This window comes from Solanum verrucosum, unplaced genomic scaffold, assembly GCF_900185275.1.
Source record: "Solanum verrucosum unplaced genomic scaffold, falcon-dt-bn FXZP01000010.1, whole genome shotgun sequence".
In the NCBI taxonomy this organism is placed as follows: Eukaryota; Viridiplantae; Streptophyta; class Magnoliopsida; order Solanales; family Solanaceae; genus Solanum; species Solanum verrucosum.
The window spans coordinates 900,992-927,363 of NW_026020633.1; the positions used below are offsets into that span (position 1 = coordinate 900,992).

Here is a 26,372-nt window from a genome sequence, read left to right on the forward strand (position 1 = left end):
AAGTGAGTTTTGGCCATTTTCAAACAGCCATAACACCTAGCTCAGGATGAGTTAGGAGCAAATTTTGATATGGTTGGAAAGCCCTTGGAGAGATCTTTCCAACGGTGTCAAGTCTGTGCGATTTCGACATCATATGAGTCAGATATGCCTTTCGGAAATTGGGTTGTTGGATTGAGGAAAGTCCCAATTCGAAATTTAGGAAGGGCAAAGTAGTCCTTTCTCTAATTTATTTCCCAATTCTCTTTTAGGGATTTATTGGGGTAAAACTTATTTTTGTCAGATTAGAAAAACTAAATTCACGCTTAGGGCTTAGAGAAAAGAGAAAAGAAGAGTGAAAGGGAGAAAAGACAAAATATCGCCAAGAACGTCAAGCGTTTGGAGTGGAATTCATCAGTGGTGATCCCTATTAAGGTATGTGAGATCTTTTAGTGATGGTTTAGTTCACCCACACACAAACTTGTTTCAATTCAACAATTTTGGAGTTGTTTGAATGTTAAGAAAGTGAAGTTCTTGAAGAACATTGTTGAATTCCTGTTGGTTGATTGTTGAATGCCTAATGTTGATTTGATTCATGTTTCAGGGTTGTTTTTTTGAGTTACATCTATTGGGTATTGAGATTATTAATAATCCTAAGTGTTTGGGGAAAGAATTATGGAAGTTAGGAGGGTTTAGATATGAAAACGGAGAAGAAACTTGTCAAAAAACTAGGGAAGGGGGTGGGGCGTCGCGCCAGTCAGCGCGCCCCAAAAGGGGATCTGAAGCTTTGGGGTGACGCGCCAGCCAGAGCGCACCAGCAACTCCTCTGAAGTTTGAAGGCTGGCGCCCTGCGCCCCTCAGAGCGCCAGGGACGCCAGTTCTCCCCATTCTCCCCCTACCTTTTCGTACTAGTTCCTAAGTGATGCGCCTATGTTTCCTAGTTGTTTCTAACACTCTGAGGTACGTCTAAACATCATGAAATCATCCATAAACATGAGATCATGAACCTTGAATATATAATCCAATTCAAGGAAAGTTAAGATCAAAGTCAAAGAAGTTAAGAGTCAAGTCTAGAAGTTAAGAAGCAAGTCAAAGCAAAGTTTTTTAAAGTTTTCAAGAGTCTTTAATAAACGTTTTAACTTCGTTTTAAAGTGCAAGTTTCAAGTTAAGCAAAAAGTAAAGAGTTGATTCATTTCTCAAAAAGCTATAAGGGAACTAAGTATTCCCAAAGAGTTTATAAATGTTTTCACATTTGAGCAAGAAAAAGGAACATCGTTTCCAAGAGATCTTTTAAGCTAAGTTTTAAGTAATTATCTCAATTCAAAGAAAGAGTTTTGTTTTTACAAACACATGAGCTAAGTATATTTTGGGAGTAGTATTGAGCACCGATATGGGGATGCGAGTTCATATTAACTCAAGTCTCCATAAACCATGTAGCCATCATAGGTAGTAAAGGATCATGCTTTTTAGATGACTCTTTAAGATGCTTTTAGCATAGACTAGTGGATCCACTAAGCTAAGCGTTCTATATAATGACAAAGTATAGGACAGTTCTGGCAGTGTGGGCAAGACGTTATATCACCACTTAGGCTCATAGTGGTGGTTGTCGGTTAGAGAATCTCCCACAAAAGTTATATTACTTTTATATATAAGTAAAGTTGAGTTTGTTATTGCTTTATCTTTAACGAATCAAGTTGTTTACACTATATTACAAACTTTATATATATATTTCATGTGTCTTATTGCTTTATATTGAGTTCAGTTATTCATGAGTTGTACAAGGCCAAGGTAAGTGTTCCTTCTTACTCTTTTCAAGCTTAAGTTGTTGTTTAGCATTCCAACTCGCATATTCGTACATTCAATGTATTGATGCCAGTTGTCCTGTATCGTCTTATGATGCAGACACATCTAACCAAGATCAGCATCCAGTACCTCGTTGATCCAATTTGATCATTCAGAATTTGTTGGTGAGCCTCCTTGCATTCCGGAGGACCCCTTTTATTCGCTTTCTAGTTAGTTCATTAGGATGTTGTGGGGTTTGTCCCAACATCCATCCCAATTATTTCTTAAGTATGCATGAGTTATATTTTTTTTTATGTTTAAGTCTTCCGCTGAGTTAAGTAAGCCAGGCAAAGGGTTCACTTGAGTCCAGTAATGGTCTTCCAGTGCCAGTCCCGCCCATGGTGTAGGCTCGGGGAGTGACAATTGTAGTCGCATGAGTTGGGTCTATTTTTTAGAACGCAAATCAGAAATATTTCAAAAATTCATGTACTTTAAAACCCAGGTTGAGAAGCAAAGTGGTCTGTGCATAAAAAAAATTTGCACAGATAGAGGCGTTGAATTCTTGTCCAAGGAGTTTAATCTGTTTTGAGAGGAAAATGGCATTCATAGGGAGATTAAAACACCTTATTCTCCGGAGCAAAATGTTGTTGTTGAGCAAAAAAATCATACTATTGTGGAGATGGCAAGAAGCATGTTACAAGAGAAGGGAGTTCCGAATCAATTTTGGGCTGAAGCTGTAGCGACATCAGTCCATTTATTGAATCTGTCTCCAACAAAGGTTGTTATGCATCAAACTCCATTTGAAGCTTGGATGGGTAGTAAACCAACTGTAAGTTATGTAAGAATTTTTGTTTGTATTGCTTATGCTTTGGTAAATTCCCAATTTTGTCATAAGTTGGATGAAAAATCTGAAAAATGTGTTTTAATTGGTTACTACACACAATCTAAAGCATATAGACTGTATAACCCTCTTAGTGGAATGAATTTTATTAGAAGGGATGTAGTATTTGATAAAATGGCAAGCTTGAATTGGACTGGAAGCAACGATAAGATGATGCAAGAGCAGATTCCTTTGCCCACTGGAATCACTTTTGATGCAATCCAGGAGCCAACTTCTACAGCTACAGCACCCGGTTCTAGTACCACTTCTCCAGTTTCATTTTCTTCAACTTCAAGGAGTAGAAACTTTTCATCTAATACTCTTGAAGAGTCTTCAGATGGGCCAATTCCATTAAGAAGATCAACAAGGCTTAAAAAGTCAAACCCCAAGTACGCCAATGACATGTATACAACTTGTCAATTTTCTTTTGCTATTTCAGATACTAAACATTATGAAGAAGCAGTTGAAAAGGAAGAGTGGCATAGAGCGATGTTAGAAGAAACGAAAACTATCAAAAAGAATGGCACATGGGAGATGGTGGAATTACCAGAAGACAAAAATGCAATTGGTTCGAAATGGGTGTTCATGACAAAGTTTGCAGCGGATGGGAGCCTGAAGAAGCATAAAGATCGTCTTGTGGAAAAAGGATATGCGCAACAATATGGTATTGATTTTGAAGAAACATTTTCTCTGGTTGCTCGATTTGAAACTGTTAGACTTGTTCTAGCATTGGCTGCACAGTCACAATGGCTAGTTTATCAATTTGATGTCAAGTCGGCATTTCTCAATGGAGACCTACAAGAAGAGGTCTACGTAGCACAACCAGAAGGTTTCATAAAGAAGGGAGATGAAACAAAGGTCTACAAACTAAAAAAGGCATTGTATGGTTTGAAGCAAGCCCCTCGAGCATGGTATAGCAAAATTGATGGGTATTTTCAGAGAAAGGGATGTATGAGAAGTGAGAATGAACCCACGTTGTATGTAAAGAAGAAAGGTTATGATTTCATTATTGTTTGCCTTTATGTTGATGATATCATTTATTCTAGCTCTTCTATTTCTCTGGTGGATGAATTTAAGTCTCAAATGATGAATGAGTTTGAGATGTTAGATATGGGGTTATTACATTATTTTCTTTGCCTTGAGGTCCATCAAGCTGAAGATGGAATATTTCTTTCACAAAGGAAATATGCCAAGGACCTTCTCACTAAGTTTGGTTTGCTTAATTGCAAGCCTGCTGCTACACCTATGAATGTTGGTGAAAAACTGCAGCTTAAGGATGGAGCAGAGATGGACAATGCTAGAAGTTTCAGAAGCATGGTTGGAGGTTTAATTTACCTAACCCATACTCGCCCCGATATTGCATTCTCTATTGGTGTTATATCCAAGTTTATGCAACAAAACTCAAAGGTTCATTTTGGAGCAGCAAAAAGAGTTCTGCGTTATGTCGCTGGAAGTATGGACTATGGGATTTGGTATTCACAAGTTTCTAACTTTAGATTATGTGGGTTCACTGATAGTGACTATGCTGGTTCATTGGATGATAGACGAAGCATTTCAGCACATATTTTTACTCTTGGGTCAGGAGTAATAAATTGGAGCTCAAAGAAGCAAGCCAACAACCTTATCCACCTCTGAAGCTGAGTACATTGCAGCTACTTCAGCAGCTTGCCAAGCTATTTGGCTAAGAAGGATGGTAGCAGAACTTCAAGATAAGCAAGAAAGTGCAACAGAGATATATTGCGACAACAAAGCATCAATCTCCATGACAAAGAATCCAAATTTTCATAGTAGAACGAAGCACATTGATGTTCGCTTCCATTTCATTCGTGATTTGGTTGCAAAGGAGGAGATTGTATAGGCATTGCAGCACTCATAAGCAATTGGCTGATATATTGACGAAGTCGTTGGCAGCAGTCAAGTTTATCTATTTGAGGGCTTTGCTTGGTATTTGCAACTTTGAATCAAGGGGAAATGAAGACTGATTCAAAATATGACCTGGTCAATTAAGTTTGTTAGTAGTGTCCTATATTCTAGGGCTAGTTGTTAGCAAATATGTTGATCATGGTGCAGTACTTTCTAGTTGTGTTTTGGTTAGTAATTAGTTGTTTAGTTAATGGAAGTAGTGGCCATTTAGTGACTTAGTAGTTTGTTATTTTTAAGTCTATATAAAGCTGTACTTTCTTGTGATTTCACATACTGAAAAATAGAAAAGACTTCAGCATACTATTCTCTATTTCTTCTTAAAGTTTTCCTGCCTATTTACTCCAACAATATATATATATATATATATATATATATATATATATATGAAAAATCTTACTTATTTTAATTAATAAACTATTTTTTCATTACTTATAAGTTATAATAATCTAAAAGTCATTATTGTTACTCCAATCTTTCAACTATTCTATTACTAATGAGGAGAAGCCCAAAATGTACTATCATAACTATTCAAACATTTCATAGTTAACAATGCTAAATAAAGGAATTTTAAAACTCACCATACATATTAGTATAAATATATCTCATGTTTTTTTTTTCCTTTCAAATTCAGAATTAGCATTTCAATTTTCTTTGTTTATTCTTAAAATTTTTGGTTGTGCTTATGTGTTATAGGTTCTTTTCTTTAAGTTTATATATAAATATTATTTATTTTATTTTATTTTTAAATAAGCTTTACAAATATTAGAACTAGGCTATATTAGTATAAATAAAAATGATATTAAAAAGAGGATGTCTTATCTAATAATATTATATTAAAGAGTACTTATTATATATATATATATATATATATATATATATTTAATGATAAAAAGCTTCACATAACATACATTCATCATCTTAAAAAGAATCCTAATTCCTCTGGTGGTGACTTGCCAAATGATAGATAACGTAAACATTAATATTTAATAGAGGATATGTATGATTTAATCAAATCCTATTAATTGTCAAGTTTTTTAATTTCCTTCGGTTAACAATTAGTATTAATGATGGATTTAAGCTAATTCTTATATAAATGAACATTAAGAATGTGCCTAATTCTCAACGGTCATTGAATTATGTAGAGATTTTCTTTTGCGATCAAATCGGAGCCATTTAATCATCTTTGTATACTCGTTTTAGTACGGTTACATACTATATATCATATTTTTGGACCTAATAACATAAAATTTAATTATTACTTTAATTACCAAACCAAGTTTTGTTGTCCAAATTTTACAATTTCATGGAATGTCTAATCATTTTACATACGATAAAAAAGTTATTTAAATAGATTGACTATTCATATATTTCAAATTATATATATTTTTTGTTAAAAAGTTTGTGATACTCATTACAATGTGATTTGATATAACTCATACCTTATATAATATTTCGCAGAACTCACGTGCGAAGCACGTGTCCAGAACTAGTAAGTTAAAAAGGGAAAATATGTTTTTTTTATTTAAATAAAACGTATTTTCTTCTTCAAATGCATCTCCGCCTGCCCAAAACTTTCTTCTTCTTCAGCCCTCCAAGCTACGCTCTTGTTCTTTGAATCCACCATTACACACATTCACTTCTTTTTCTTTACAGGCACTTCTCAGCTTCCCCCCACCCCACCAACCCCTTTAACCGCCACTTTCGGAAGACTCTTCTCTTTCTTAAGAACATGATTTATGTTAGGCATAATACATAAATGCACATTTATGTCCTATAACTTTGGGTGTGTACAAGTAGACACTTAGATTTATATAAAATTGAATAAGTAGACACATGCGTCCTATGTGGCATAATACACATAAAATTTCATTTAGGACAACACATAGGACGTGTGTATACTTGTTATCATGACCTAGACCGTCGTGAGTGGCACCCACACTAACCCTCCGGTGGGAGAACCATTACTACAGCCCATCTAAACACATTAACCAAGGACTAAACATTTAAAGCTACGGAAGCAGGTTTAATGCAGAAATAAAATAGAGTTCCCATAAACTCCGAAAGTTTTACAAAACCCATTATAGAAATATTGCGGAAACAAAGCCTAAAACCTTAAAGTCAATGTACCAAAACTCTACTAACGATAAGTCTAAGAACAAAGGGTACAACCCCGAAACTAACAACGAATATCTAAAGTACTAGTCTAAGTATGAACATAAATAGACTAAACAAAATTAGAATTCATGGCAGTCTGGAAGAACTGGCTCATCCTTGAATTCGGTCTCGATCAGTGATCTTCTTAGCAAGGTATGTTAGTAGCCGCCTAAAGATGCTATGTACTTGACAAAGAAAGAGCAAGTGCAATATCAACACACAACCACAGTGTACTGGTAGGATCATACGGCTATTCCAATAAGCAAACATACATAAGCAGTCACAACATAGTAAACATGACATGCATATAATATATACACATATATCAGTTATCAATCAAGAACAACTTACAATTCCACATTCTTATTAACAAGTAAATATACCAATTCAATGGTCCTCTCATGAACCCATACCCAAACTTTTAGTGTGCCGGAACGTAACACCCGATCCCAATTAGTGTGTCGGAATGAGACACCCGATTCAATGTTTATGTCGGCACGTGACATCCGATCTCAGTTAGTGTGTCGAAATGTGACACCTGATCCATTCAACATACCACAATCACAATCACAATGTACATTCTCATAATCATACAATCAGGTGGTGATTCATGGCATATAGTTATTCATTCATACTCATTTACATTAGGTTTGATCTATAGTGCAACATTCGCATACATACATGCATTACAATGTAGCAATTACTCGCATACATCACACCAACATGAAATCAAACCATCACCTACCTCGAAACCAAGCTTGAATCCCCTGAGGCACTTGAATCTTCCCTTTCCAGATTCTTTCCGCTTGTTCGTGGTCTAAAAACAATAAATTAATACAAGGATCAATAAACAAGTCCTAATTACCTGGAATCTAATCAACATTATCAACCATAAGCCAAACCCATGATCCCAATACCCAACCTAGGGATTTTTCCACCATTAACTTCAGGCCAAAACCCTCCCCCAACGATAATTACCCATGAATTTACGTTCTACGGATCGAAAAATAGATTCGGGGAGTGAAATCCTTACCTTTACCATCAAAGTCGTAGAAAACTGTCAAGAAATCGCCTGGGGTCGTCTCATAACTCTTAAGAACAAAGTTTGCAGAATAATGACGTTTTTGGGTATTAATACCGACTTAATTCACGACTAGCCCGCTACGGCGGACCCCATCCTGCCACAGCAGCCCCTCTCTGGCGGGAATAATCCCGTCCTGGTGGCTTGCACGAAAACAGAGAGTGGGAATTTGAGTTCCAAACTCCCATTTCACAACACACCTTCAATCCATGACATTCAGAAAATATCCATTCATGCTATGATTGATTTTGGGAGTTATACTCTCCCGAAATTAATTCTGTAAAGTCATACGAATGCCTTAACGTCTTAGAAATTTACTCATGTCATCAAAATTACAATTAGATCTCTCATTCATTACCAGATTTCCCTAGACCTTACCTGACTCAAATTACATCCAAATCTGGACTAGGCTAGGAATTTCCAAGTTACTACCCAAAAGTTTTCTGGCCCAAATTCTTTCCCCATTGGTTTCTCCCCTAACGACAGAATCAGGTTGATACACTTGTTCAACTTTTGGATAGTTGAAGTGCCTATTTTTATACACCCAAAGTTGGAGGCATAGATGCCAGTTAAGGTCAAATTAAAGAGCACATTACATATTACGTCTTTATTCTATTCTTTTTCTACTATTTACCACAAACTATAGTAAAACCTCTCTAAATTGATATTGTCGGATTCATGAAATATTATTATTTTGTAGAGGTATTATTTGATGGATAAACAAATATTTATTTATTTCACTACAAGAAAAATGACCTTTAGCGAAAGGAAACACCATCGTTATAAGTCCAAATCCGATTGTTAAAGGTCTATAACGACTGGTCAAAAATTGGTCGTCACCGGTCGTTAAAAGCTCCGTCGTTAAAGGTTAACGACTGGATTGCATGTCCGGTCGTTAAATATTATTTAACGACACCAATTAATCTGGTCGTTACATGTGCTTACAACGACCAAATTCCCCTTCATTGATGGTCATTTAGTCGTTAGAACCTTCCAAGTAAAACAACAAATTAGGGGCGTTATAACTAATTTTAGCGGCCAGAATTCTTGTCGTTGATTACAATACTTTTTAACAATCAAATTTCCTGTCACAAATTTCGATTTAAATTATTACATTTAATTTGTAGTTGTTATCTTTTCCATCATTTCTAAAAAGAACTAATATGATCAGTTCATATAAATCTTTTCACATCCAATTGAAAATTTGATATAAAATTATATTGTTAATAATAAATTAAAGAACACATTGATTTAATTACTAAAAACTTATATGTTCAACACAATATCTAAAAAAAAAGAGCATACACTTTCAACATAATAAAACATGTGTTCGACATCTATAAAATCCTAGAAATTAAGAAAATGACATTAAGAATAACTACAGAAAACGTCTTTGCACCAACAATAAAAATATAATATTCTTTGCTGCACGCTCCACATTATCTTTCACGTGATCTTGTTCTTTAATCTTCAAAATCTTCATCTGTCAAAACAACAATTTGAAGTATATTAATTAGCAACGGAAAAAAGTTTGAACTTAAGGATTAATTCTCTTGAATAGTTCCTGATCTATTTTCTGATGTATACAACTAGAAACATATTGAGGATCTCCACTGGCAGCCAACAAGAGTTGTATTACTTTCACATTAACATCTCATACAGAGGGTGGTTGGTACTTCCTCATTTAAATATTTATTCAAGTGAATGCTTCCTCATACCCCACCTCTTTCACAAAACCTGGGCCTCTTTCTAGATTAATGGAAGGAAAGAGATAGAGAGATTAAAGTGGACAAACATGAACACAACACATATTAAAGTGCTTCAACAAAGAGAATGTAAATATACATCAAATAAAGAAGACCAGAAATCCTAGTCCTAGAACTAGTATTGAAAGTTGAAGGAAAGAAAACATAGATAAATTGTTGAAATGGAGAATGCAAGTGGATCAAATGAAACAAGCTTGCAGCTGGATGACAAGCAGGAAGTTAGAAAAACTTAAACAACTAATTACCACAGTGGAGAATGACACAAACATGATCAAATATATTTAAAGTTGCAGGGCAACAGAGAAAGAGTAATGTAGAAGTGTGTGATGTTTGAGATTAACTACTAATAGTACAATAATAAAGGGCAAATTATATTGACAATGATATTGTAGAGGACAAAGTCATACAAGGACCTAATCAGAGGAGAGATCTTGATTTTCTACCAACAACATATACAGAACAATAACCATATTGATAGCTACTTTTACATTTGAAGATGTTATAGCAATCTCATTGGTATATACAGAAATGAACATAAAATCAATCTTTTAGCTTTGTGGATATTATAACTAAAGTGATATTGATTTTAGTTATATATAGAAATACTAGAGTGAGAATGCCAGAATATATAGAATATTCAAGATAACGCAATGCACTAAAGGAAAACAGGTAACTCATAGCACAACTGCAATAACAAAGCCCTTATCAACGAGAAGCAACATCACTTCATTCACACACAATACACATCATGTAATAATAACTAATAGTATGTTTACTAACCTGATGGAATTGATGGAACTGATGAAGACTGACAGATCACTATATTTTCAAGGTGTTCATATTTACTCTCTAGAATATCCATGCGTTTTTGTAGTGATTCCTTTTCTTTTCGAGTTGTTTTCAGCTCTTCCCACAATGCAGCCTTTGAGGTGGTACCGCCTTTTAACTCCTTAGTTGTTATTCCACCACCAAATCCAACTACGTGACTTTTGCATTGAGGTCCAAAGCACCTTTCCACTACCTCAATATTAGTAAGAGATGGTTCAGATTGTACAAGCTCGTGAATTTCAGCCTATAAAACATAAGAATATTTAAAATAATGCAATGCACTAAGTAAGAGTAAGGATGTTAAATGAAATTAAAATTGTTATAAACATACATATTTTTTAACGGTTTCAGGTTCGACAAGCTCATTTCCCTTCTTACGTGTCTCAAAGAAAATAGTTGCCATGTTTGGTGGATTACCATCTTTGCCTCCCTTCACGATTAAAAAATAAGATATTTTATAGAAATAGGAGAGGTTTTTTTATAGGGTTGCACAATTTATTTACCATTTCGTAAACAATCTCTCTAATAGGCCTGCTACCCGTACGATGAGGCATACGCAACTTAGACCTATTGACTGAGTTTCTTGTACTTGCGTCCTGCATTAACAACACAACAACTGAAATTATCACAATCCTGTTTAATGATTCTATATTTAATGTATACTTTTAAGCTCAGTGGGAAGAGGGTAAAAGAGAACAGAAGCACAAAAAAACACCATTGCAATTTTCTTTGGTAGATCTTGTGAATAGAAGACATCAAATTTTTTTATCGAAATCAAGACTCAATTTGTACATGGTATAAATTATTCCAAAAAACTAATCATATGTGACTAGAAATAAAATGATATTTGTTAATAACTATATGAAGTCTTACCTTAAATTTCTGAGATAAAAAATGTTCCTTGACCAACCATTCCCAATCACTCTTGTCTACTCCCATTGGCACATCTTTAAGAACCTCGTGCAATGATTTAGATTTCACATTCTTGTGCAATGATCCTCTCCAGTTATTCCAAAGCTTTCTCATATGTTGCAAAACATTATCTCTTTGATCATTCATGTCATCACTGTCAAACTTCTCCTAAAATAGAAAAAATACCATCAAAATCTCTTGAATAAGGGAAAACAAGGCATCAAAGTATAGATCACCTAATAGGTAGTAACCTAGAAATTTCAGGAACAGAAATCAAAATTTCAAATAAATAACAACCACAAGTTGTCTGTTTAAAACCTATAGCTTACTCACATCACTATTGTATAGTGTTTGAAATAGCGTTAAGAGTAAAGTAGCGACACAAGCGAGTGGCCTGAAGCATGACGTGAAGGAACAGAAACTGCTATAATAGAATCCTAGCAATCCGATCTTGCTGGAGAAGAAATTGAACTTAGCATAAATTTTAGGAGATCACTAAGCTTAGCTAGTTCAATTATATTATAGAGAAGTAAAGCCACATGGATTTGACCAGGTAATGACTGTACACGCTTATTAATCAAGGTTGAGCAAGGACAAATACATCATGATCAGGAGAGATAATAGATGAAGTTTTTGTTAGTTATCTCTAGTATCTATGTTATGTGATTCAATAGTAACATAATATTTCTTCTTCTTGAAAAGAAAGTAAGCCACAACAGTAGCATAATTAAAAAGGAAGTGGCTAATGTGTGAAAGAGTGAAAAAACCCGAGGACTTTGTAAGTGACAACCTTTAACAATGGCTCAACAGTCTGATGGTTTTGGTTGTTTATTCTTTAAGATGCTTCATGTATTGTAGTGGATGGAGATACTTTTCATGTTGTACATGACATTTTCAGAATAGGGATGCTGTTGAAATAAGTAAATGCTACCATAATTTTAACTACCCCTAAGGTCTCAACATTGGCCAATGTTAGTCAATATAGACCTACTTCATGCTATAATATGATCTAGAAGTGTATATCCAATGTGTATTCAACTAGCAAACAAAGATTTATGGAGATACAGTGAGAAAGAATAAGACTTGTGTTGATCAACCTTGTTTAAAAGACCCCACTCATCTATTTATGTCATGTCAATGGAAAAAAGAGTTGTGGAGGAAAGTTACAGGTGGCTGGGTATTAGTAGCTCAGGCAAAGTCAAGGAAAGTCTATAATGGATCAACCAATGACACTGGACCAAGATCAAGAGGTAGATTGTGGCAGGGCACTTATGGAATTGTGATTTACTCCATATTACATAACAAAAATTAAAGATTCATTAAAGACAGAAGTACAACATATACAATTTATTACCAAAGAAAGATTATCAATAGTGAAAACCGCCAAGAAGGCCAAGAAATGTATATACTTAGTAGAGGCTTTCGATGAATAGGTGTATCCTCCATCAAACATTTAGGTCCTCAAGTAATAGTTAGTGTCAGCTCAATATTTAACGAAGTACATATCAATACACTGCTATGACTGAGAAATGTCCAAATTTTGTTAAGATGAAGGTTACACATTGAAATTATAACATAAAATTGAAAAACAATAATTGATAGTTTTTACCAACTGCAGAATCATATTAACTATAGCCACACTAAACTAATAATATTAACATCCAAAGGAATTACAGTGGAAGAATAAAGTTAACTTTTCAAAAGCCTCTTATTAGCAGGTAGTGGCAAGAGATTTAACTATCAAATAGGCTAACGAGAAAAGACGAAATGTGAGAATTTTTATCTATCCATTGAAACTGAGTAACTATACTTTGTTATTAAAGGAGAAGGAATGTGAAATCAAGAGTCATGTTTCAAACTAAAACATCCAATACTTTTTGAAAAGGGATTCTTGACAGTTATCAGTAAAAAGAAGAGATAGATGTGTTGTAATCCTTACAGTAACAGCTGCCCACATGTGCTCAAGCTTATGCTCTTCAATGTCCATCCATGAGTGTACCCGGAGTGGACACATATTACGATCACGAACTATCAAGCCCAAGTGTCTCGTAAATGAGGTGTGATTTTGCCCGACGACTCGATTTTGATAGAAAGTGACTTTTAATTTTTCTCCAGGTCTCAATCGCAAAACATTCTTACAAATATTTGTTCCCCTCACATTCTTTGCCCTTTCTGTTTCACATGGACCTGCAAAATCTATAGTAAGGAAAACCAAACAAGAAGTTCAATCTCAGTGTAGCACAAAGTGAAGAATGAGACAACTGGAACATACTTGAATCTAAATGACTGGGATAATGAGAGTTCTATAGAATTTGTTGGTCTCCTAACTTCTTTTAAAGATCTTATTAACAGTGAGGATAGCTTGAAATGGAAGGGGAAACAATTTGGTCTTTTCACAGTGAAGTCTTGTTACTCTTAGATTCTCAGGGCCTATGGAAGCGAGGCAAGATAATGTTTTAGCTGCTTTATAGGTAACAATGCAGAAACTATTAGAAAATACGTAGAAGACAATACATACTAGTTTCAATTCCCTCAGCATCTTGTACCACTTCAACCACTTTTTTTGCTTTTCTAGATTCAAACAAACCTGCAAAACTAACTGTAAGTCAAAAAGCCCAAGAAATCAATTCAACTTACTAAAAAAAGTTACACAAATAAAATAAAATAGTAGTATCACTTCTTTGATCTTGCCGAGACACTTCAGTCACTTTTTTAGCCTTGTCAAATTCAAACAGACCTGTAAATTTTGATGCAAGTCAATTGAAATAAGAAGTTCATTCCCATTACTAACAAGAAGGATACAAAGGAAATTAAATAAAGCAAATAAAAGCAGTGGTGTAGGTGAAATAGCCCATAACAATAGTGACATAATCTCAAAGGAAAAATGCACAACATAGAATCACAAGGAAGTAGTAGTCAATGAAAAGAAGAATAAATTGAATAACACTCAGGATAATAATGCTGACAATAGTCGCAACAAAAAACTGGTATAATTGAAACAAGCTTCTAACTTAGCAGAGATGTTCCTACTACAGAGAAGTCAGGCAAACTGGATCAGGCTTGGAGATGCAAACACAAGGTATTTTTACTCAGTTATTAAATAGAGACAATTGAAGCAAGCTATTGAAAAACAACTGGAAATATTGAAACTTCTTAATGCAAAGGATGTTAGGAAAGTTGTGTGTAGTATTGATATGAAAAGCAGTCCTAGTCCTGATGACTATGGTAGTGATTTCTACAGAGAAGCTTGGGATATCATGGGAAAGATATTGCTAAAGAACTGTTGGATTTCTTCCGGAATGGTCAGTTACTAAGACGGATAAATGTTATTAATATTGCCCTTATCTCGAATGTCCTTGTTCCTGAAAATGCTAGTCAGTGCAGACCTATCTCGTGTTGTATTGTGATATATAAAGTCAAACTGATTTGTTAAAAACTAAAATATGTGTAAGTTACTTGGTAGCAGAGAATCAATCAACTTTTGTTCAAGGGAGATCTATGGTCCACAATGTCTTAATATATCATGACTTATGAAGGCATTACAATAGGAAAACCAGTCTCAGATGTTTGATGAAGATTGATCTCCAAAAGGCATATGACATGCTGAGTTAGAAATTTTCGAGGAAGCTTTACTTGGTTATGGGTTTCCAGATGGCTTTGTGAAGTTGATTGTGATATGTAACACCTCCCATGTATTCTGTTATGGTGAATGGGGTAGAAAATGGTTATTCGAGGAAAAACGAGGAATACGACAAGGGGACCCCATGTCTCCCCTGCTATTTATATTGGTTATGGAGTCTTTAACTACGGTCTTGAAGATTATGAGGGGCTTACCAAACTTCAGATTTCATCCAATGTGTAAAAAAGTTAAGCTTACAATATGTTTATTGCAGGAACACTGCTTATGGAACTATCATATGCTAACATATCTATTGCAGATGGAAGCAAGGCAAGATAATATTTTGACTGCTTTACAAGTAACAACATGAAAATATTACATAAAAGAAAATACATACTAGTTTCAGTTTCCTTAGCACCTTGAGCCACTTCAAACACTTTTTTTGCTTTTCTAGATTCAAACGGACCTGCAAATTTAAGTGCAAGTTATAAAAACTAACAATTCAATTCAACTAACAAAAAAAAGTTTCACAAATAAAATAACATACTAGTATCACTTTTTTTAGCAGATCGAGGCACTCCAATTACTTTTTTTGACTTATCAAATTCAAATGCACCTGCAAATTTTGATGAAAGTCAACCAAAATAAGAAGTTCATGCCCATTATTAATAACAAAAAGAATACAAAAAAGATTAAGTAAAGAAAGCTAAGCAAAATTTCTTGATCAAATATATTAATTGGACTAACTCTTTTTCAAATTATCACTTCTTTGAGCATCTCGAGTAACTTTTGATTCTTGAAAGAGGGTGTCATCGTCTTCCATTGGATAAAAATTAGGAGGCACAGGGATACTAGTCTTTGCTGACTTATTTCGACTAGAAGTTGTTGTATTACTTCTATTTTTGTCAATCAGAGTCGATTTTTCAACATTAATCCCTAAGGTTTGTCCTCGAGCCGTTGCACCACTAGTCAAAGTGTATTGATTCATTTCAGTTCCTTGATGGAAGGGAGCATTGTCTTCCTTTTCATCAAAACAAGGATGCACATGGAAACTATTGTCTACTAGCTTATTCAACTTAGAAGTTCTGGCATTGTAACTTCTATTTTTGGAAATCGAAGTCCTTTGTTCAACATTAACTCTTGTAGTGCTCATAACTTTCAAACTTTGACCTAGTCCCTTTGCTAAGGCACCAGGCTGAATGAGTCCATGCTTGGGAATTTTTGAAGCTTGTCCCATTTCATACTTCAGAGTTTTTGAGGGATTCATGTCAACCTAATACAAAATAATAATAATAATAATCAAAAGATCAAATAGGTAAGGAAGTTTTTCATAAGATGAAATATTAACTGAAAACGCATTCAGAAAAAGACACATGTACATGTAACACAGGTTCCTCGCATAAACCATTAAAACTTTAGTAAAATCAAGGTAACATTAAAGACCAAGATTATTAAACAAATTTTCACAGAAAATACTATAAGAATCATTACCATAATAAATTAATAAAGTAAAAGCAAGCATCATAAAGCTGCAAACCTTAATGAGTTCTTTTTCTTTTCATTTGTGTAGAGTTATCTAACTCTTCTAAGTCATCATCCTTTTTTTCCAATATATCAAAAGAATCACGAGGTTGAACATTTTGCACTATATGCCAACCTTTATTCGAATGATCGATAACATAAAATACTTGTGATGCTTGGCTGGCTAATACAAATGGCTCATTTATTTTCAAACATCGCCGACGATTAACACTTACAAAGCCATATTCATCCATTTTAACTCCCTTCTTCTGATCATACACATCGAACCATGTACATTGGAATAAAATCACTCTTCTCTCCCCAACAAATTGTAATTCAAGAACCTCGGTTAACTCGCTATAGTAATTCATAGGTTTTTGCTCTTCACCGGTCTCACCTACTACAACTACCCCACAATTCTGAGTTTTCAAATATTTATCATACTCTTGCACATGAAACCTATATCCATTAACAATATGGCCTTTGAATCTTGTCACATATGGTAGAGGACCACGTGATAACGATAGCAAATCTGCCATTCTCTTACTATCATCATGTTTGTACAACTCTGCAACCTAACAACATCAAATACCCTTTTAGAAAACAATATTTACATACTTGATTTAAGAAAATTAAGTAATTTCTACTCACCTTCTTTTGTAACCAACTAATGAATTGTCTATTCCACTCCACATCTGAACTTTGTTGAGAGGCCTCACTATGAATTTGTGAAAATTCTCTACAATGAATTGAAGTTCTACATGTTATTTTAAGTTGAAATATGGACAAGATAGAAGTAAATTATTAGATTTAATCAATACTTACTCGAGAAATGGTTGAATTTCATCACAGTTCTTCAAAATATAAAAATGTGCCTCCTCCAAATCATGTGAATCAAGTTTGTCTGGTGAACTACCCTTTAAACTTTTTCCAGGCTCACAAAATATGGTTAAACCACCATCAGATTCAATTACCCCACCATCATAATTTCTCTCCGGACAATTAAATTTTGTCTTTATTGTATTCAATACCTTGAACATAATGTCATACATTCAACTGCTAAATATCCCTCTACAATAGAACCTTCAGGGTGAGCCATATTACCAATAAAACACTTCAAAAAGTGTAGGTATCTCTCTATTGGATACATCCATCGATATTGAACTGGTCCAGCAATCCTAGCTTCATTAGGTAAATGAATAGACAAGTGCACCATGACATCAAAAAAAGCAGGAGGGAACACCTTTTCTAACTTGCATAGTGTTTTTGGTATTTGGGCTTCTATTTGTTCCAACTCCTCTATGCTCAAACATTTTGCTCCAAGAACTTTGAAAAAAATAGACAACTCAATAAGTGGTTCAGACACAGATTTGCAAAGCATACCACGCATGGCAAGTGGGAGTAAATGTTGTAGAATTATATGACAATCATGGCTTTTTAATCCCGAATTTTTTTTATCCTTAAGGTTGACACAATGAGAAATATTTGAGGAAAATCCATCTGGGACCTTTAAATTCTTCAAAAAAATTGAAATTTTTTTGCTTTTCTTCAACAGATAATGTGTAAGATGCTACCGGCAACTCATATTCATCTCCATTTTGTATTGGATGCAATTCTTTCCGTATATTCATTTCTTGTAAATCCAACCGAGTACTCAATGTGTCTTTTGTTTTCCCTTTGATATCTAAAATTGTCCCCAAAATATTGTCACATACATTCTTCTCAATGTGCATCACATCAAGATTATGTCGCAACAATAAGGTTTTCCAATATGGAAGATCAAAGAATATACTCTTCTTATTCCAGTTATCACCCCTTTTCTTATGTGATATTTTAATCTTTTTCCGTGGATCCTTTGTTAATGGCAACCCATCTAAATCAGCAACTTGATCAAGTATATCACCAGACAACATTTCTGGTGGTAGCCTATGCTCAACAGTGTTATCAAATGACACTTTATCATTTCTCCATTTGTGATTAAGAGGAAGATAGCGCCTGTGGCCCATATAACACTCTTTTTGGCCATTTTTTAGCCTTGTAGAGCAAGTTTTTTTATTGCAACATGGGCAAGCAAGTTTTCCTTTTGTACTCCATCCAGACAAATTGGCATATGCTGGAAAGTCATTAATGGTCCACAACAAAGATGCATGTAACTTAAAATTCTTTCTAGTTGATGCATCGAATGTCTCTACTCCAGTTTCCCATAATTCATTCAACTCATCTATTAAAGGTTGTAGATAGACATCAATTGCATCACCAGGACCACTAGGACCAGGTATAAGCATTGACAAAATAAAATTCTCTTGCTTCATGCAAAGCCAAGGGGGCAAATTATAAGGAACAAGTACCACAGGCCAAATGCTGTAGGGAGTTCTCGACAGTCCAAATGGTTGGAAACCATCACTAGCAAGTCCAAGTCGTACATTACGAGGTTCAGCTGCAAAAGATGGGTGGAGTTCATCAAATTTTTTCCATGCCATTGAATCAGCTGGATGCCTCATTATTCCTTCATCAACTCTTTTGTCATGATGCCATGACATCAAAGGAGATGTCTTTGAGCACATAAATAATCTTTGAAGTCTTGGCTTTAGAGGAAAATAACGTAAAATCTTGCATGGTATCTTTTTTCCTTTTTTCAATTTTGTCTCCCCACTATGTTTAGCATCCTTCCATCTAGATGCACCACAAACTTTGCACGATTGAAGACAATTATCATCCTTCCAATACAACATGCAATCATTCTTACATGCATCAATCTTCTTACAAGAAAGCCCAAGATCTCGAATTACCTTCTTTGCCTCATAATATGAATCCGGCAAATTTGTTCCATCAAGCAATAAATCATCTTTCAAAAACTTTAATAGCATCGTAAATGACTCATTACTCCAATGACCAATACTTTTAAGGTGAAGCAATTTAATCAAAGTAGAAAGTTTAGAAACTTTTGCACTTTCATATAATGGTAGATCAAGATCTTTCAATAACCTATAAAATCTTTTTGCTTCAGCATTTGGTTCCTCCTCCTGAAGATCATCACCAGTACTATTATTCATATTATCTCCATCAAAATCGGGGTACAAATCTCTTAGCAACCCATGTATTTCATCCTCACCATCATCCTCTTCAATGTCATTATCATCTATAAATTCAAAATCTGATTGTGCTTCACCTAACATCTCCCCATGGTGATACCAAAAGTATAACTTGGTATTATCCCATGTACTATTAAATGTGACCTAACTACAACACGTGTTTTAGAAGTTGCATTACCACATTTAATACATGGACAACGGATCGACATTGGTTCTCCTAATTTTGTAAAGCATAATCCAAGAAATTCTCTACCCCATCTATATAAGCATTAGCAAGTCTATCGGTAATAAGTTCCATCCATTGCTTATTAGGTGCCATAATCTTCATGCATGTAAAATAGATATAACAATACATTAGAATAACAACCAGGTACTCAAAGGTGGTAAAAAAAAAGGTTACACAAATTTGAATAGTCAAATTACATGACAAAAATCTAGCAATTCAAGAAAATTCAACATATAAATAGTAAAAGACCAAATATTTCAAAATAATAACTTTTGAATGTACATTCTAAACATCAATAATATGTTTAGTTATTTATAAAAATCTTGTGTAAATGATTTTATTTCCCCAATAGACATTATTAGCTCCCTCCTATTAGTTAAACAACTTTGAGTTTTAGCTATAAGTTTTAACTCCCAGATCTCAATTATTTTTTTGGCAATCCTGAAGTTATCACTATTTTCTTTGTGGCTATCTTGCATCTCCATGATAACTATTAATACAACCTCTTACTTCTTAAAAAACGTTAGGAACTATAATGTAAATCTAATTATGGTTACTCTTTTTCTTGAATGTATGGCAGAAACAAACTTTGCAGATGATTTTAAAGCAAATGAGGGAATCAAATAGTGATTACATGAGAAATATACCAAGATTTGCTTGCAACTAAACTCCAAAACAGTGACCAAGATATTGACAACATATGTTATTTATGTAAAATTAAAGCTCAAAAATTCATTGTTCATTTGAAATTCTTGAAAAGTTGGAAAACTCATCAAGATGATCTGGTCTACAGTCTCTACATTTATGATTAGGAACTAAATATACAAAGTAGGTTCACAACGAATTTATAAATTACAAACAAGGTTAGATAAGTCCTATAATCTGATCCCATTATATTTATAGAAGAGTATGTAAAGACTAAAGAAAAAAAGGTGAAGTATTTATACTTTTCTGTTTGTAGCATTTAAATTTTCTTACAGTTCTGCAATTTTTTATTACATGTATTGAACACATTAAATTTTGGACAGTGGTAGTTACCATTACTCAAAAATCGATGGAACACACTAAAAGATCGCAACCACCAGTACCTCTTAAGAAATGGCCGATAAGACCAGATTAAATAACATAGCAAAAGAAATGACCAAAAAAATTTGGACAAATACATGAAATATTTTCAAAAATATTAGTAAAGAAGAAAGGCTTAGAAAAAAAAACATACCTTACAAAACAAATCAACACAGAGCCTTCAAAAGAGTAGTTTTGCAGTCACTTTCAACAGCAAGAAGCACCACTGATAGATTTAGAATTGAAGTCTACACCAACCGAGAAAGAAATAAGCGTAAATGAGATGCACTTCATAGAAATGAAAATATGAAATGAAACAAAGAGCCTACAAAAAAATCAACCAGCTACATGAAATCAAAGAAATAATTTCAGTATAGTCTTTCCAATGCTATGTGTATTGCCTGATTTAAAAGAATTTATCCAGTTTCTAAGAAAGAAAAAATATAGGAAGCAAAGAAGGATGTATGAACCCTGAATGCAACATATTAATTCTCAACAGTAATTAATGTTAATTCTTAACTCCTATTCAATTTGAAAGTATCTACACAAGGAAAAGATCATACATAAGAACAAGGTCAGACAGAAACAATTGTGTAGTAATTGACTGCAACATTAACAAATGTGAAGGCATTCGCAAAACAACATGAAGAATCAGGGGAAATAATGCTACTTTTTGGTGTATAACGTGTTGCGAATGAGATCATGGAGATGTGAAAACTTAAATGCCCATTTGTTACCCATAGGAGAAGGTTTATTGGTGACTACTCACTAGAATAACACAGAGAGGCAGTGACTTTGGAGTTTCAGGGGAAAATGAATCGTTGAATTGTCAATTGAAGGTGATGTATACTCTGAAAAAGAACATGTATTCACAGTCAGATCTTCACATGAAAAACCTCTTTTAACATAGGTATTGATTTAGTACTATTTGATAGATTGTAGAATATACAATACTTTTCCCACATCTAAGATGATATTAAACAGAGACATGGATTTTTTTAAATCCTAAACATGCTATGCATTTTGAACTGTAAATATATAGAAGAGTTTAATCATGCTAATAGTAGCACATACTGTTAAATTTTTGAAAGTAGACCTAGCCTAAGCCATGGAACCACATGAGCCCTCAAGGTTGGGATTTGATCTTTAGGAGGGCTTTAAATGACTGGGAGGTTGATAGAGTAGCAGGATTATTACACACACTAAATGCATTTCCAGGTGTCACTGAAAGTCCTGATACTCCAATCTGGAAAATGCACAAGAAAGGGATTTTTTCTGTGAAGTCTTGTTACTGGAGCTTAAACTCTAATCAGGCTATGGAAATGGAATGGCCTTGGAAACTAATCTGGAAAATCAAGGTTCCTCACAAGGTCTCAGGTTTTATTTGGTTGGCAATTAGGAAAGCATGTCTAACTCATGAAGTGTTACAAAGAAGAGGTATACAGATTTGCTCAAGGTGTTTCATGTGTGGGGAAGAGGCAGAAGTTAATAGTCACTTATTCTTACACTGCAGAACAGCTGCAAATCTGTGGGACATGTTCTTATGTATACTTGGAGTTAACTGGGTAATGCCCAAGACTACTTTAGAGTTGTTGAGACAGTGGGAAGGAGTGGGCAGAAGAAGAAGATCCAAAGAGGACTGGTGGAAATGCATCCCAGCCTGCATCTGGTGGACATTGTGGAAGGAAAGAAATGAAAGATCACATGATGGGAAACTTAACAGCACTCAGAAAATCAAGATGAATAGCTTGAGCCTGCTGTATTTTTTGTAAACAGGATTTGGTGGGGGAGGTAGATAGCTTAGTGGATTTTAAAGCTCAATTGTAAAGTTTTGCCCAGTTTTTGGCTTTTGAAATTACCCCCTGGGGCTGTAAATCCCACCTCATCAGGCTTTGCTGATGAGTTTTGATGTGAATATAAAGTTACCTTATCAAAAAAAAAAGCAGACCCAAAATTAAAGAAGTAGAATACAGGGGAGTGGAGTCAATCCAAGCAGGGCAGAACCATGTATTATAAAAATGTCATCAACTTAACGATAATGCAAGGAAATGTTACACTGTAAGCATTTAATGTAACTTAACAATAATGTAAGAGCCTGAACCAAAGAAATATGTCTTTTCTTTGAATGACTGGACAATACTCAAAGAGCTACTTCTAGTTCAAGAAAAAGGAAAAAGAAAGGCAATATTACAACCTCAACTCCATGTGTACATCAAAATGTTGTTGTGACTCGTTATCAAATCATGAGTTATTTATTGCTTAACCAAGAAATGGCTTTGAGAATGAATCTTATTCCCACGGTGGAAAAATTCAAGATGTATACTTGTACATGTAGATACATATCATAATCATAAAGTAATAAAGCAACACAGATAAAACAAACCCAATAAGACTAGGGAAAATTTTCAACAGACTTAATGTGACAAAGCTAATATTTTGTAAGTTATTGTATTAAAGTTACAATAGATTATCAAAAAGATGATATATAGAATTCCTCCTTGCTAAATTTTTTGCAAAGATTGCAGTGTATGTACATAAAAGGTCAGGTCCTCGGCCACTCTCGTTGTTATAAAAAAGTTAGTATTTTGAACTCATATTAGTGCTACAACTACTGTGTTTTGACTAGAACAACAAAAAAAATAAAGAAAATGGGATTAAGGAAACCTAATCTCCACAGTTTACACAAAAAAATGTATCATATTATAAGGTAGAATTACACTTGTGAAGGATAATGAAAATTTTGTCCTGGAAATTATCAGATTTCAGATTGACAAATTTATTCAATAATTATCACTATTGCGACTTCTTTTATTATCAATCGAGGCTACTGCAAAAAGTACACACAAACATATGCTGGAAATGACTAGTATACATAATTTAAGATCATGTACAACAAAAACCTACTGAAAACAACTAGATTATTCATAAAGAATAAACATAAAATTGGGCAAAATCAGAATTTTCACCTAACAATTCATAGTCAAAACAAAAAACATACTTTAAAAAGAAGGGAACTCCAAAAGATGCGAAATTATTGTCACACACAGCAAAGAACAACAACAATCAGGTGAAATTTAGAGTAAAAAAAAAGCTGACTTCTGCAATTAGAAAAAAATGGCGTTGATTTCCTTTATAAGAGTTTGAACATATACCTGGAGTTAAAGGTACCAGAATATTCGTGGTCGGTTTTGCTGATTTTTCTCCAACAAATCAGCTCTCTGAGTTATCCCTTAGGTATCTCACTTTCTAGCGTAACACACAGCAAAGAACAACAACAATCAGGTGAAATTTAGAGTCAAAAAAGAAAGCTGACTTCTGCAATTAGAAAAAAATGGCGTTGATTTCCTTTATAAGAGTTTGAACAGATACCTGGAGTTAAAGGTACCAGAATTTTCGTGGTCTGTTTTGCTGATTTTTCTCCAACAAATCAGTTCTAGTTATCTCCCTTAGGTATCTCACTTTCTAGCGTAACACACAGCAAAGAACAACAACAATCAGGTGAAATTTAGAGTAAAAATCGAAAGTTGACTTTGCAATTAGAAAAAAATGGCGTTGATTTCCTTTATAAGAGTTTGAACATATACCTGGAGTTAAAGGTATCAGAATATTCGTGGTCGGTTTTGCTGATTTTTCTCCAACAAATCGGCACTCTAAGTTATCTCCCTTAGGTATCTCACTTTCTAGCATAACACACAGGAAAGAACAACAACAATCAGGTGAAATTTAGAGTAAAAAAATGAAAGCTGACTTCTGCAATTAGAAAAAAATGGCGTTGATTTCCTTTATAAGAGTTTGAACATATCCCTGGAGTTAAAGGTACCAGAATATTCGTGATCTGTTTTGCTGATTTTTCTCCAACAACAGTTCTATGAATTATCTCCCTTAGGTATCTCATTTTCTAGCGTAAGAGAAGGACGATGTGTTGAGAAACTGCCGCATCTCTTCGAAGTGGTGGAGAAGGTGGCGTGCGTGGTGCAAGTTTGTGAGCGGAAAAATCGAGAAGATTGTTCATCATCTCTGTGAAGCTCGATGTTTTCTCACGGATGGGTGGGGGTAATGGGGACCTAGTTCTGATGGGTGGGTGGATAGGGTAATAGAGGATAAGTTATTTGTTAAAAATAAATAAATTGTTAAATATAAAAGGGTTAAAATAAAATGGGTTGTTAATTAAAATAAAAGTATGTGTCATTAGTTTATTATTAACGTCTGGGTATTAATTTTCTTAAAGTCCGGATATTGTTCTTTCGTTAATATTATATTAAAATTGCCTTTTAACGACGGGAAAAAAATTGTGACGGAATATATATACTATAACGACTGGATTTATATTCTTTCGTTAAAATTTGGTCGTTAAAAATCAATTTTGTTGTAGTGCTTGACATATTAGACTTTGATGTAATTCTTGGGATGGATTGGTTACATTATTACTATGCTTCCATATTGTACGACTCGAGTGGTCAGATTTCAGTTTCCAAATGAGCCTATCCTTGAGTGGAAGGGGGAAATTCTATGCCTAGAGGTCGATTTGTCTCTTGTCTAAAAGCTAGGAAGATGGTCTCTAAAGGTTGCATTTATCATTTAGTTAAGGTGAGGGATGCGGATTCCGAAACACCTACTCTTGAGTCGGTCCCCATAGTTAATGAGTTTCTAGAAGTCTTCCCTAATGATTTGCCCGGTATTCCTCCCGAAAGGGAAATAGACTTCAGTATTCACCTTCTCCCAGATACACAACCTACTCTATTCGTCCTTATAGAATGGCTCCAACCGAACTTAAGGAGTTGAAAGATCAATTAAATGATTTGTTGGATAAAGGCTTCATCCGACCGAGTATATCACCATGAGGTGTTTCAGTGTTGTTTGTTAGGAAGAAAGATGGTTCGCTCCGTAGGTGTATTGACTATCGGCAGTTGAACAAAGTGACCATTAAGAAAAATTATCCTCTCCCAAGAATAGACGACTTGTTTGATCAACTTCAAGGAGAAAGTTATTTCTCTAAGATCGATCTTCGTTCGGGTTATCACCAATTGAGGGTGAAGGATAATGACATTCCAAAGATGGCTTTTTGAACTCGGTATGGTCATTATGAGTTTTTGGTAATGTCGTTCTAGTTGACTAATGCTTCGACTTCATTTATGGATTTTTTGAATAGGGTGTTTAGCCAATACCTTGATGTGTTTGTGATTGTGTTTATTAATGACATTTTGATCTATCCAAGGAGTGAGAAGGAGCATAATGATCATTTGAGGATTGTGTTACAAGTTCTTAAAGACCAACAACTTATTCCAAAGTTTAGCAAATGTAAATTTTATCTAAGGTCTGTAGCTTTTCTTGGGCATATTATGTCAAGTAAGGGTATTGAGGTAGATTCACAGAAGATGGATGCGGTCAAGATTTGGCCTAGACCTCTAACTCCTTCGGACATTAGAAGTCTTTTTGGTTTGGTCGGTTACTATAGAAGGTTTTGTTGAGGGGTTTTCCTCCATTGCTTCTCCTTTGACGGCATTGACTCAAAAGAAGGAAAAAATTTTATGGTCGAAAGCTTGTGAG

General features: G+C 34.4%; 2 protein-coding genes and 1 long non-coding RNA gene across 3 annotated transcripts; all 3 read right to left on the reverse strand.

The window, feature by feature from the left end:
• Positions 1-10,236: 10,236 nt before the first annotated feature.
• Positions 10,237-11,329, reverse strand: LOC125812047 (uncharacterized). The gene is made up of 5 exons (XM_049491543.1): positions 11,264-11,329; positions 10,894-10,986; positions 10,769-10,820; positions 10,343-10,579; positions 10,237-10,247 (listed from the first exon to the last, which is right to left on the reverse strand). Exons 1-5 carry the CDS (start codon positions 11,327-11,329, stop codon positions 10,237-10,239), a joined length of 459 nt encoding a protein of 152 aa, XP_049347500.1.
• Positions 11,330-13,379: 2,050 nt separating this feature from the next.
• Positions 13,380-16,481, reverse strand: LOC125812041 (uncharacterized). The gene is made up of 6 exons (XR_007441963.1): positions 16,459-16,481; positions 15,469-15,537; positions 15,319-15,387; positions 13,980-14,039; positions 13,821-13,889; positions 13,380-13,498 (listed from the first exon to the last, which is right to left on the reverse strand). It is a non-coding gene; the product is annotated as an uncharacterized LOC125812041 (long non-coding RNA).
• A 1,421-nt stretch (positions 16,482-17,902) lies between these two features.
• LOC125812048 (uncharacterized) lies at positions 17,903-19,618 on the reverse strand. The gene has a single exon (XM_049491544.1). The coding sequence runs from the start codon at positions 19,616-19,618 to the stop codon at positions 17,903-17,905; it is 1,716 nt and encodes a 571-aa protein (XP_049347501.1).
• Positions 19,619-26,372: the final 6,754 nt, after the last annotated feature.